The 13,567-nt window shown below is 40.8% G+C and overlaps 1 protein-coding gene across 14 annotated transcripts in view; it reads right to left on the bottom strand.

The window, feature by feature from the left end:
* hdac4 (histone deacetylase 4) overlaps positions 1-13,567 on the bottom strand; it is a 481,405-nt gene that overhangs the window by 170,147 nt on the left and 297,691 nt on the right. For all 14 annotated transcript variants that reach the window (XM_069934297.1, XM_069934289.1, XM_069934292.1 and 11 more), the window contains 2 exons: positions 10,242-10,362; positions 1,924-2,045 (listed from right to left, as the gene is read on the bottom strand). In XM_069934297.1, the coding sequence (XP_069790398.1) occupies positions 1,924-2,045; positions 10,242-10,362 (243 nt within the window). The remainder of the gene's footprint in view (positions 1-1,923; positions 2,046-10,241; positions 10,363-13,567) is intronic.

Below are 13,567 nucleotides of genomic sequence, written 5' to 3'. Positions count from 1 at the left end.
TTATGCGGGAAATCCAGCTGATGTGGTAATATATCATTTTCAAAACGAGCTTGGTAAGGTGGCACACAAGAGGAGAGCTATCGACATTGAAGGTCATGGAAGAAAGGGGACTGCAACTACATGGATTAAAAAAAATGGTCTTAACAAGAATTGGAGAGTAAAAATTCAAGGTTGGTCTTCAGACTGGAAGGAAATATATTGCCGAGTTTGCCTCTGTGGCCATTTTTGACTATCATTCCTATTTTCCAGCAGGTGACACTATAAACTACAACCTTAACATCACAATATTACTGATACATTACACCTCCAATTAAATGGATATACTATCATTCACATTCCTTTTGCTCTCCTACTCCCCCCAGCTTCCAAGCTGCCTCGACGAACTTGTTTTCTTCCTCAGTTCTAATTTTCTTAAACTTGAAATATCAACCAATTATTTTTCTCCTGACCTACTCATTTTCTTCACTGTTTTCTGTTTTTATGTCAGCTTGTTTTGTGCTGGCTATGAACCCAGCCAGCAAAGAACTTTCTCCCCAATTTCCCTGACTCCAGTTTTACTTGCTTTCCTGATGCAACATAACTAAAAGCCTCTGAGATTTCAAACATAATCACAATTGTATCACTCTTGGAATTCAGTTCTCTTTCCCATATTTATATGGAGAATGGAGCGAATGAATCCAGGTGGAACTCACTCTGAGAACTGATGAGCAGATGGTAAGTCCTGCTTGTTACCTGCATTGACATCCCTCATCAAATGCAAGCCATCAAGTACAATCTTGCAGATTGGTTTCGTCCTGCATCTCGTGAACAGGAAATAGCAAGGATCCACTTTTGTCAGAATAATGCTTGTGTCGTGGCTCAGATGATCTACACTGCAGATCAGAACAGGAATGAGCTGTCCATGCTTCAGGGCTCACTGGAATTCATAAATCATCCTTCTTTCAAACATTTTTGCCAAAAGACAAGGATCCTTGCTATTCTGCCATCTATAGTATTGCAAAAAAGATCAAAATGCTGAAATAGAGCAAAATCAATGCATACTATAAAGAGCTTACTTAGAAGAAACCACTTTGACTGGCAACTCCACCCATGTTGTGATAGAAAATGGGGTAATACAGTCATCTTCTGCATTATTGCCAAAGTAGCTATTACCCAGGAACTCTGAAAAATTGGTAATATATGGAAGTGACTTTTTGGCTGTTGTAGGTTAGGAACCTTTCACTGAAGGTTATTGAAAACAAGGGAATAAGGGTATTTATGATAGATTAAAAATGACATAGTTCCAGCTTTTCTCTTTTTATTAAAAAATGATTTAGATTCTTGAAATTCTTACTTGATTTGAATTCCCATGTCCTGAATGTTTAATACAGGCTTCCAGATTAGTAGTTCAGTTTTGGAATCAATATGGTACAGTGAGCCATTACAGATATATCTTGCTATCACATGAATATACCACATTCCTCTGCATAAACATTTAAAAACTGAAACAATCAGTCAACATCATCTAAAGCAAACGAATGACAAAAAGCTATTTTTAATGAAGTACTGAGTATTGTTCTTACCAGAAACTATTTTTCCTATAAATCAAGGCTGTTAGTAAATAGCAGATTTGTGCAACTTGCTGCAATGAATTGATGACTTAAGTCAGAACTGTATAGGTCAATCACAGAAGTGAGTTACCATACTAATGTGACCTCAGTTTAACATCTTATCCAAAAGGTGTAACCTCTGATCATGCAATACTCTCTGTACTTTACTGGAAATGGCAGTGTTTGTGCTCGTACTCTCGGTCAGTTACCATTGAACTTTCCATCTCTAGTTACAATCAAAACACTCCAACAGGAAGGAAGCTCTACTTCTAAAAAAAACATGAAACACAAAAAATTTTGCTTTATAAAATTTTGCACTTCAATGCAACATTACCTGTTTTTCTGAGTGGAAAGTCATCTTTGGGATCATACATCCCCAGGACTGTTTGATTGTATGAGGCAGACATGCTGCTTTGAGGTGGAGAACTCTGGTCTAATGAACCATGCTGGGTTTTTCTGGAATGAAAAGAAACCATGCGAAAGAATCAGATTAAAATTCATGCAAAATGTGGTGGAATAGCTTGTTAAATCACTTGTGAATTTAAGTACCTCCTGGCATGTCAATTAAAAGTCATTATAATCATCAAATATACCAGAGAAGATGAAATTTATTCTGAAGCTATATAAAAATTGCAACTTTATCACAAATGGAACCAATATTGGAAATATCACAGCTCCTAAGAACTCAGAACTAAAACCTGTTTAATCCCCAAGAGGCACAACATTAATTGATTTTAACTGACCATTCTAATATAATACAGCCTCTCCCCTACTTATGACCTATGCGACTTACGACCATCTGTACATACAACTGAAAAAAAGTGTATAAATTATAAAAAAATTACACTTGGTCTTATGTTCACCAGTGCTAACGGCTACGTGCATATGATAGTGACTGTCAGACGATATCCCGGCATCGTGTACATCACAGCATCTTTCTCAGCTCTCAGGATAAAAGAATGCTGTACAGGTACAGCGGGCTGTGGGGAGAGCATGGGGCAGTGGGATCAGTGTGGGGACTGATAGTTGGCTGTTGGGAGAATGCAGTGCAGTGGGATCAGTGTGGGGACTGATAGCAAGGGGACTACATGCCATGTGAACATATTTATGTCCATCTTGAGATCCGACCTTTTGGGAAGAACAGAACTTGGACATGTCACGGAATGCATGTACTTCAATGATCATATCAATATTAAGGAAATTTGCAGCCTAATGCAGTCCATTCAGCCTATTCAACCTAGCCTACTTCCCCATATCCCATTATTTTCTTAGACACTTTATGCTTCTTTTCAAATGATCTAATTTCCTTTTGAAAGTTGCAGTTGATTTATTTCCATCTCTCTTTTGGGAAGTGAACTCCATCATTGTTGCATCCTTGGATTGCAACTCATCCATAATAAGGAAAGAAATAAAAAGAATGTAGAAGAGAGGCAGGCCATTTGGTCCTTACACTGCTCTAAGATTATGGCTGACATTTTACCTCAGCACTACTTTCCAACATCAATCCCTTAATTTCTAAAATTCTATCAAAGATCATGGGACAACACAGTTAGTATAGCAGCTAGTGCAACACAATTACAACACCAGTGACCCTGGGTCGAATCCACCACTGTCTATAAGGAGTGTGTTTGTTCTCCCTGTGTTTGCGTGGGTTTCCTCTGGGTGCTCCAGGTTCTTCCCAGATTTGAAAAACGTAAGGATTTCAAAGGTTAATTGGTCACATGGGTGTAATTCAGCAGCGGGGTCAGAAGAGCCAGTTACCATGCTTAATCTCTAAATTGAACTTAGTTTCTGATCCAGAATTCTTTCCAGAGAGCAGTGTTTAAAGGGCACATCTACAACAATGCTCCGGCTCAGCAGTTATGCTCCACTTCACTGAACTTCTTGCAGATATTTGCATTCTAGACGTTAACATATGATTGATTACCTTTTTCTAAAGCGCTATCTTGGAGTAAAACTATACTCTGTGTACAATTAGTTGAGCAACAGTCAGGCAAAAAAAGAGGAAAAAGTATTCTAGTTTTGATTTTATTTGGTTTGCTCAACTTGGATGAGTGTTACCTGCCAAAATATCTGATCTATCAATATTTTAAAATTGCATTTTGTACTCTTGGATTAATCATAATAAATGCAACCCAATTCTTCAGAGATGGTTAATTATATTTCAAAGAAGTACCTTAAATACCCCGTCATAGCTCAAGACTTCCTGAAAATTAGGCAAATATATCTTTGGTTGAGTGAGTGTTGCAGGGCATTTAAGCATATAAATGAGTGTCCTTTGAAATGGTCCAGCAAGCCAATTGCTTCAGGGGCTATTGGCAGTGGTTAATAAATATTGACCTAGCCATTAATGCCCACATTTATTAAAACTATATAATTGGAAGTTATTTCCTGCAACAGCCTCAGAGCTGTTATTATTGCTTTATACCCAATGAAGATTTTATGTATATGCCTAGGAAAGTTGTTTATCTAGTTACATCTAAAAGATCTTTCATGGAAACAAGTGTTGCAATCACTTAAAGGACTCCTTCACTAACTCACAGAAGTCAAGGCTAACATTTTCTTTTGACATTTACTGAGAATTAAAGAGGAAACTGATCAATTGATGAGTAAGCAAATGCTAATACCCTCAGGACAGTGATGTTTTAAATACTTCAAAAATCATTCAAAATATTAGAATCTATTTTCTTCTGTTTCCCAATTCACTTTTCTGCTCTGACAGTTTGTAGCCTCCTGCACTGAAGAACCCGAAATGATGATTATACAGTATATCTTTATCTATGAACGCTGCAAGACCTGTTGAGTTCCTCCAGCATTTCTGTGTTTTTATTCCTGCACTGATGCCAATTGCAAGCCATTTAGAATAACATTGCCTTTTCCATCTACTGACATGGTGGCCTTCTATACTCAATACTGGATTTTCCAACTCTAGATAATTATTGGTATTGGCTCTGCCTGTCACTTTGTGTAACTTTTTCCCTTTTCTACTATTGAAAAGTGACCTGCTAGAAATATCCCACATGTTACACAGAGAAAATAAACACCAAGTGCTTCTAACTGCTACATTAATTGATTTGGTTTCATGATATTCTTTTTGTTCTATACTAACCTCTTCATTGTCTCTGTTACTAAAACAACTTATTTTCTCTCTTGAGTTCTAATGAAAGGTCCCCCTTCCACAGATATAGCCTGATTACTGAAAATTTCCAGTATTTTCTGTTCTTACTCCTGGGAGATGAGAGCTTCTCCAATTTTAGATTCTTCTTTATCCGAAATGTAATCACTCCATCTGTGGCAGTTGTCCCTTCAGATGTCAAGACCCTAAGTTGATTCCTCCTTAATGTACACTCCATAATGTACCATTTCAATCAAATGTTGGTCTATCTCTTTCTATGGATTGAAATTTTATTTGTTTGCTCAATAGGCCACCAAATAACCCCTGGTGCAGGTTGGTGTTATGAGAATGAGAGTTAGTTGTCAAAAGGCAGTTTTGATGAAAAGTCATTGACCTAAAACATTCACTGTGCTTCTGACCATAAAACTGTTTGCATTAATGTAACTCATTTAATGAGGTAGGATCCTACACAGGTGCATCAGAATTTATTGTCAATTAATTTCGTGACTTGTTCATAACAATAAATTCTGATGCACCTGCGTAAGATCCTACCACATTAAAGGAGCTTATTTGATTATATCAAACTTACCCAACAGCATGGAGGTCCCAAGATCCCAAGATCGCTTGGGATTGACAGAACTGGCAGAATTGGTAGAATTGGTAGAATCGGCAATCTCCGTTGAGCCGAGGAACCTTTAAACAGCTCACGTAAGTACAACAACAACTCGTGGAAGTTTTAAACAGTTCAAGGAGGTACAATAACTCAGCGGTTTACAACAACAACTCTGGAGTTTTAAATGGCTCAAGTAGGTACAACAACAACTCCACCAGTGGACCCACAAGCCAGGTAAAGAAGATCCAACCATGTGGACGCAGAGATGGTGCCGGGGAGGGGGCTACAAGTCAAGCTGAGACGCCGGGACCTGAGGCTTACTCATTTGCGTACCATCCTCCTTATAAAACAAACTTGATGAACTCTAAGCCAGACTTCAACATCAGGGAGTGCTGCATGGTGTGCTTTATGGAAACATGGCTAAATGTGAACATTCTGTTCCGGCACTGCAGTCCAAGCGCTACATCCTCCATTGCGCTGATCAAACACTGGTGTCTGGAAAAACCAGGGGAGGCGGCATTGGTGTCATCATCAATTCATCATCGTGCAGAGTCGTGATAGTCATGTCCTAGTCCTGCTCCCCTGACCTGGAACATCTAGCGATCAGGTGCCATCCGTTCTACCTGCCGAAGGAGTTCACTGACTTCATCCTGGTCGCAGTGTACATTCTACTAATGTCAAGCTGGCACTGGAGTGACTGAGCACTGTGATAAACAGTCATGAGACAGCAGATCTGGATGCCTTCCCAATCATTGTGGGAAACTTCAATCAGCCTAACCTGAAGAAGTCTCTGACAAACTACTTTCCACATGTCACATGCGAGACCAGGAGAACCAACATACTCGACCACTGCTGCTCCAAGCATACTGAGCCATACTACAACCGCATTTCGGCAAGTCCGATCACCTGGCTGTACTTCTACTCCCGGCATACTAGCACCAGCGGTGAAGATGGTGAAGGTGTGGTTGAGGGAGACAGAGGAGAATCTGCAGGACTGCTTTGAATCAGTGGACAGGAGCATATTCAAGAACTCATCCATAGACTAAAATAAATATGCAACAGGTGTCACCAACTTCATCAAGACCTGCATGGATGAGTGTGTGCCCATGCACAAATACCGGGTTTTCCCCGACCAGAAGCCCTGGATGAATCAGAGAATCCACAACCTGCTGAGGGCGATACCAAGGGAGTTTAAGGGCGGGGATCGAGATCTTTACAAGAAGTCCAGTTATGACCTGCAGCTATGCAGGGAGTACAGGCCATTAAAGCCTACAAAACAAAGGTGAACACTATAGATGGCTGCCATCCTTCACTACCAATGAGCTGAACACCTTCTATGCTCGCTTTGAGAAGAAGAACCGAATAATGCCTTCTAGAATCCCTAGAAAGGCTGAGGACCCTATGATATCTGCCTCCAAGGGTGACGTCAGAACATCATTCAAGAGTGTGAACCTCGTAAGGCGTCAGGCCCTGTCAGCATACCTGGCAGGGTACTGAAAATCTGCGCCAACCAACTAGCCAGAGTTTTCACGGACATTTTAAACTTCTCATTGTGGCAGAGGTTCCCACCAGCTTCAAAAAAATCAATCATCCCAGTACTCAAGAGTAGCGTGGGCTGCCTCAACAACTACTGCCCAGTAGCACTAACTTATACTGTGATGAAATGCTTTGAGAGACTAGTCATGGTCAGAATTAACACTTATCTAGGCAAAGATCTGAACACAAAGCAATTTGCTTATCGTCACAATCACTCCACAACAGATGCAATATCACTGGCTCTCCACTCAGCTCTGGATCACCTTGAAAACAGCAATTCATACATACGACTGCTGTTCATAGACTACAGCTCAGCCTTCAATACCATTATTCCTTCAGTGCTGGTCAAGAAGCTACAAACTCTAGACCTCTGTACCCCACTCTGCAGCTGGATCCTTGACTTTCTCATTGGAAGACCACAGTCAGTATGAATTGGAAACAACATCTCCTCCTCACTGATCATCAACACAGTCGCACCTCAAGGATATGTGCTTAGCCTACTGCTGTACTCATTATATATCCATGACTGTGTGGCCAGGCGCAATTCCAATGTCATCTACAAATTTGCTGATGACACCACAGTTGTCAGCTGAATCGTAAACGGCATTGAGGAAGCTTACAGGAGGGAGACAGATCAGCTCGTACTTCAGGACTTCAGGAGAACACAACTCAGTCCACATTGAGGGCTCAGTAGTGGAGAGTGTCAAGAACTTCAAATTCCTGGGTGTCAACATATCCGAGGGGATCTGTCCTGGAACCTCCTCCACGTTGATGCAATCACAAAGAAGGGTCACCAGCAGCTATACTAAGGCAATTCGGTATGTCACCAAAGACTCTTGTGAACTTCTATAGGTGTACTGTGGAGAACATTCTGGCTGGTTGCATTACTGCCTGGTATAGAGGCACCAACTCTCAGGAGAAGAATAAACTCCAGAGGCTTGATAATTTGACTTGCAACATCACAGGCACCAGACTTCACTCCATCGAGGACATATACAAGAGGTGGGGTCTTAAAAAGCAGCCTCTATCCTTAAAGACCCTCAACACCCAGGCCAGGCCCTCTACTACCATCGGGAAAAAGGTATAGGAGCCTAAAGATGAGCACTCAGCGGCACAAGGACAGCTTCTTCCCCGTTGCCATCAGATTCTTGAATAATCAATGAACTAAAGACACTGCCTTACTTGTAGTGCATACATTGTTATTATTATTTTATTTTTTATAGTAATGTCATAAGATGATTATAATATGTATGCTTGCACTATAATATTGCCACAAAACACCGAATTTCATGACAATAAATCCTGATTCTGAGCAATGGGTTCAGATCACCTTGGACCTAATCTACGACTCAGAGTCCCCAGCCACCTAGAGAGATGTATATCAAATCTCACTGCTCCTCTGGACCCTCAAGATGGGTGGGGAAGGCTCAGCAGCAATTAGGCTTCAAAAGGTAAAGTGCTGAGATCCATCTCTGGAATGTGCCTGACATGGTTTGGAACTTTGGTAGTTTTTATGTGATTCTGATATTGGGGTTTAAGAAGTATTAAAACTGAATTAAAATTTGAGAAAAGAAATCAGTTTTGAAACATAACTACCCCACTTCCAGAAATAAGTATAATAATTGAAGTGAAATCATTTAAAAAAATATATTTTGCCTCTTAATTCATAGGCCTGGAATTGCCATTGAAGTCGGTGGCTTCCCTAATCCTGCTCTACATGGATTTCAGCAGCCAAGTGAGGCAAGTGTCAGATGTGCAACCAATGCATGGTCTTGGATTGTCACATTTAGCTTATGCAGGGCAAAAATGATGCAGGGCTGAATGCTCACTGATTTTGATTAGAACTCAATCCAGTTAACAAGATTCATAGGGAAAAGGTTGCTCACTGACATGAGAAAGCTGTATTATAGTCCCAGAATTATAAATGGCTTTATATCGCGGTTCTTGACCTTCAAAGTCATTATATTCCAGAATTCTGCTTGTTAAAGGTTACAAGGAGCAAGATCGCAAACTGGATTTGCATCACTTACTTGTTAATAATGGTCATTCTTTCTAAATCTACCAAATGCAGAAAAAGGAACTCTCTCATGATACTAGGGCTATTAATGGAGAGAAAAGTGTTTACAAACTGAAGAAAATGTAGTGGAAAATTGCTATTACTTGCCAAGCTTCATAAAAATGATTAATCAGAAAGTTAAACTTATTTTATAGTTGATTGCCAAAAGCTAAGTGCTTAATCTAAAATATGGGAGAGCTGTTAATGTCTGTGAACTGCACTACAATAAAATCAGCAATCTTGAGTTAAAACAAAATCTAAAATGTCTAATTGTTCACGGTCAGACCTCTGAATCGTTATTACATCTAAAGATTAACATAAATTTGAACACAGTCTGTAAGGCCTTGTTTAGGTTACTGTAAATACATATTCACTGGCACGTTAGACATTTCAAATCAGATGCAACACCAGTAACTCATTTGTAAATGCAGAGGAGGACAAAAATAGAAGTTTATTTTTTGGGGCAGTTAAGTAGCTAGTAGAGCACTTAGGCACACCATAAACAAATCAAAGATGAATTAAATGTGTCATTCAGAAAATGCATCACAAATACACTCTGGGGAGAGGAGACCTTCTGCTCTGTCTTTATATTTTCAAAAATATGACAGTAGTATCTGTCTTGTATATTGTGATATACAGAGAGGGCTTCAGAAAGCCAAGGTAAATAGAATATTTTAGATGACTCTCAACATATTTATGGTGAAGAAAATTGGATTTTACAACAAAAACCTCAGAAGCCTTTATCTGGAGGATGGGAAGGAAAGCACCCACACATGTCCAGGTTTGTTTAATCAGACTATTGCGCCTTTCCTACATGAAACATTTAGCACAAACTAGTTTGCCATTTACTGGATAGCACCCAAATGCTGCTGATGTCTTCTGTTACAAGCTGATAGTTCTAAATGTTCCATGGGACACTGAGTATTTACTTTGGGTGGTCAAGAAGATGGGGCAATAACTTCACTGATTTAGTAAGTCAAGTCATGTTCCAGGTCACTCTGGTCCTAATATTACTGGCCACCAAGTAAGAAGTCACAGGATGTTAAATATGATCATCTTTTCTGTTCAGTAGGAAGCAAGGAGTGTGTATTCATTTTAAAAGCTAATCATCTGTGCCAAGTATTCTGCAGTATTTCTGGACACAGTTGATAATTGCTGACCAGTATTTCTGGCTCATCAATCAAGAAAAGCATATTTTAAACTGAATTTGATGCCTTGCCAGACTAATACCTCAACATACAAATAGAACCAGCAGTTTAAGCACTCTGGATTTGATACAGAAAAAAAAAATATGCATACAGTCTGTCAAAGGAAAGCATGAGCCATACTTACCCGTACCAATATCTTGGGTCATTCGGAATGGAATGGTTTATTGCCCTATGCGCTGCAGCTTTCTTTTTATTGAGGACAAACTCTTGAAGCCTTAATTTTACTTCTGTGCTTGCTACTGCACCTAGGAAATGTACAGAGACAAGGTTATCTTAAACTTAATATCAACAAGCAGCTGTATCATAATTATTCTGTGGTAATATGTATTAATTTGCCACCTCTCCCCAAAAACAATATATCCTCAGACAATGGCCTAATGCATCAGTGTAGTGAACTGGGTTTCAATTCAGACTCCAGTGGATTAATAGAATTTGGCTCATGAAGCACTTCTCATGAAAAATCTGTCCCCATCTTCAGATGTAACTGGTTATAATTCTCTAGAATTTGTTGTAGAATCCAGGAACTGAATTAATTTTCATTGCAAGCACATTGAAAGTTTTCTTAATTTAAATACAATATCTACACACTGAAGCTTTATACCTGTTATATCCATCACATTATGCTGTTTTATTCAAGTCATGTGAAACACAAACCAACAAAGCTTTGCGTGAGGTGACAGGTACACAGAAATAGTGAATTGTCAAAGATTAAGAAAGGGCAGAAGTAGTAGTTACTGACCAAAACAAGAGCTGGCATGCATTGTCATGCAGTTTTTAACTGAAGCAACAACAACAAATTTTATATGGAAGCTCCACATAGAAGAATATCCAAGGCATTTCAGAAGAATGTTAGGAAATAACATTTGAAAATAGCAAGCAGGTATCACTCCATCATGTGACAAATTATATCAAAATGAATGGAAACGAATTACAGACACAATTCTACTTCTGTTCATACCACAGAGTCACAGAATGCTGTGAACTATGGGAACAGATGGAGGCCCCAGAATTCAAAAACAGAACAAACCTTTTGAAAATGACTGAACAAACCAGAAGAAACCTTCAACAATCCAAATGGGCCTGGCATTTTGCTGGTTCACATACTGAACTTTTTGGGTCCACTTATGCGGTGTGTGAAATTAGAGAAATTTTTGAGGAACTTCAGTGATCAACAAATCATACTCCTTCCAATAGGAATGAGATGCAATTGTAGCAGCTATACTCTCTAGTGAAAAGTGGCAAAGCAGCAGGTATGGATGGAATCCCCCCAGAAGTCTGGAAGGCTGGCGGCAAAACTCTGCATGCCAAACTGCATGAGTTTTTCAAGCTTTGTTGGGACCAAGGTAAACTGCCTCAGGATCTTCGTGATGCCACCATCATCACCCTGTACAAAAACAAAGGCGAGAAATCAGACTGCTCAAACTACAGGGGAATCACGTTGCTCTCCATTGCAGGCAAAATCTTCGCTAGGATTCTACTAAATAGAATAATACCTAGTGTCGCCGAGAATATTCTCCCAGAATCACAGTGCGGCTTTCGCGCAAACAGAGGAACTACTGACATGGTCTTTGCCCTCAGACAGCTCCAAGAAAAGTGCAGAGAACAAAACAAAGGACTCTACATCACCTTTGTTGACCTCACCAAAGCCTTCGACACTGTGAGCAGGAAAGGGCTTTGGCAAAACTAGAGCGCATCGGATGTCCCCCAAAGTTCCTCAACATGATTATCCAACTGCACGAAAACCAACAAGGTCGGGTCAGATACAGCAATGAGCTCTCTGAACCCTTCTCCATTAACAATGGCGTGAAGCAAGGCTGTGTTCTCGCACCAACCCTCTTTTCAATCTTCTTCAGCATGATGCTGAACCAAGCCATGAAAGACCCCAACAATGAAGACGCTGTTTACATCCGGTACCGCACGGATGGCAGTCTCTTCAATCTGAGGCGCCTGCAAGCTCACACCAAGACACAAGAGAAACTTGTCCGTGAACTACTCTTTGCAGACGATGCCGCTTTAGTTGTCCATTCAGAGCCAGCTCTTCAGCGCTTGACGTCCTGCTTTGCGGAAACTGCCAAAATGTTTGGCCTGGAAGTCAGCCTGAAGAAAACTGAGGTCCTCCATCAGCCAGCCCCCCCACATCTCCATCGGGCACACAAAACTCAAAACGGTCAACCAGTTTACCTATCTCGGCTGCACCATTTCATCAGATGCAAGGATCGACAATGAGATAGACAACAGACTCGCCAAGGCAAATAGCGCCTTTGGAAGACTACACAAAAGAGTCTGGAAAAACAACCAACTGAAAAACCTCACAAAGATAAGCGTATACAGAGCCGTTGTCATACCCACACTCCTGTTCGGCTCCGAATCATGGGTCCTCTACCGGCACCACCTACGGCTCCTAGAACGCTTCCACCAGCGTTGTCTCCGCTCCATCCTCAACATCCATTGGAGCGCTTACATCCCTAACGTCGAAGTACTCGAGATGGCAGAGGTCGACAGCATCGAGTCCACGCTGCTGAAGATCCAGCTGCGCTGGATGGGTCACGTCTCCAGAATGGAGGACCATCGCCTTCCCAAGATCGTGTTATATGGCGAGCTCTCCACTGGCCACCGTGACAGAGGTGCACCAAAGAAAAGGTACAAGGACTGCCTAAAGAAATCTCTTGGTGCCTGCCACATTGACCACCGCCAGTGGGCTGATAACGCCTCAAACCATGCATCTTGGCGCTTCACAGTTTGGCGGGCAGCAACCTCCTTTGAAAAAGACCACAGAGCCCACCTCACTGACAAAAGGCAAAGGAGGAAAAACCCAACACCCAACCCCAACCAACCAATTTTCCCCTCCAACCGCTGCAATCGTGTCTGCCTGTCCCGCATCGGACTTGTCAGCCACAAACGAGCCTGCAGCTGACGTGGACTTTTTACCCTCTCCATAAATCTTCGTCCGCGAAGCCAAGCCAAAGAAGACTCTCTAGTATATATTTTCACCCTGGGAAAAATATTGACCATCTACCCTATCTATGCCTCTTATTACAACTACCTCTGATGCTCCAAAAAAAAAACTGTCTATAAATGTCTCCAACCTCTCCTAAAGACTAATACTATTCAATCTTGGCAAAATCCTGGTGAACCTACCTTCTAACCTCATTGATGTCTTGTCATCCTGCCTGTAATACAGTGATCAGAATTAATACTATATTCCAAATGTGATCTAACTAAAGTTTTAAACAGGTCTAACACGTCATCCCGACTTTTATACTCAATGTTCCAGCCGATGACATATGCCTTCTTTACCACCTTGTCCACTTGCGTTTCCACTTTCAGCGAGTATGGACTTGCACTTCAAGGTCCCTCTGTATCAAAGCTTAAGGGTCCTGCCTTTCTCTTATACGTTCCTTTTACATTTCACCTTTCAAAGTGCAATAGTTCAGTTGGTTGGATTAACTC

Source organism: Narcine bancroftii, chromosome 4 (genome assembly GCF_036971445.1).
Source record: "Narcine bancroftii isolate sNarBan1 chromosome 4, sNarBan1.hap1, whole genome shotgun sequence".
NCBI classification, from domain to species: domain Eukaryota; kingdom Metazoa; phylum Chordata; class Chondrichthyes; order Torpediniformes; family Narcinidae; genus Narcine; species Narcine bancroftii.
The sequence above is the reverse complement of the archived record's forward strand: the minus strand, read 5'-3'. Positions and strand labels throughout refer to the sequence as shown.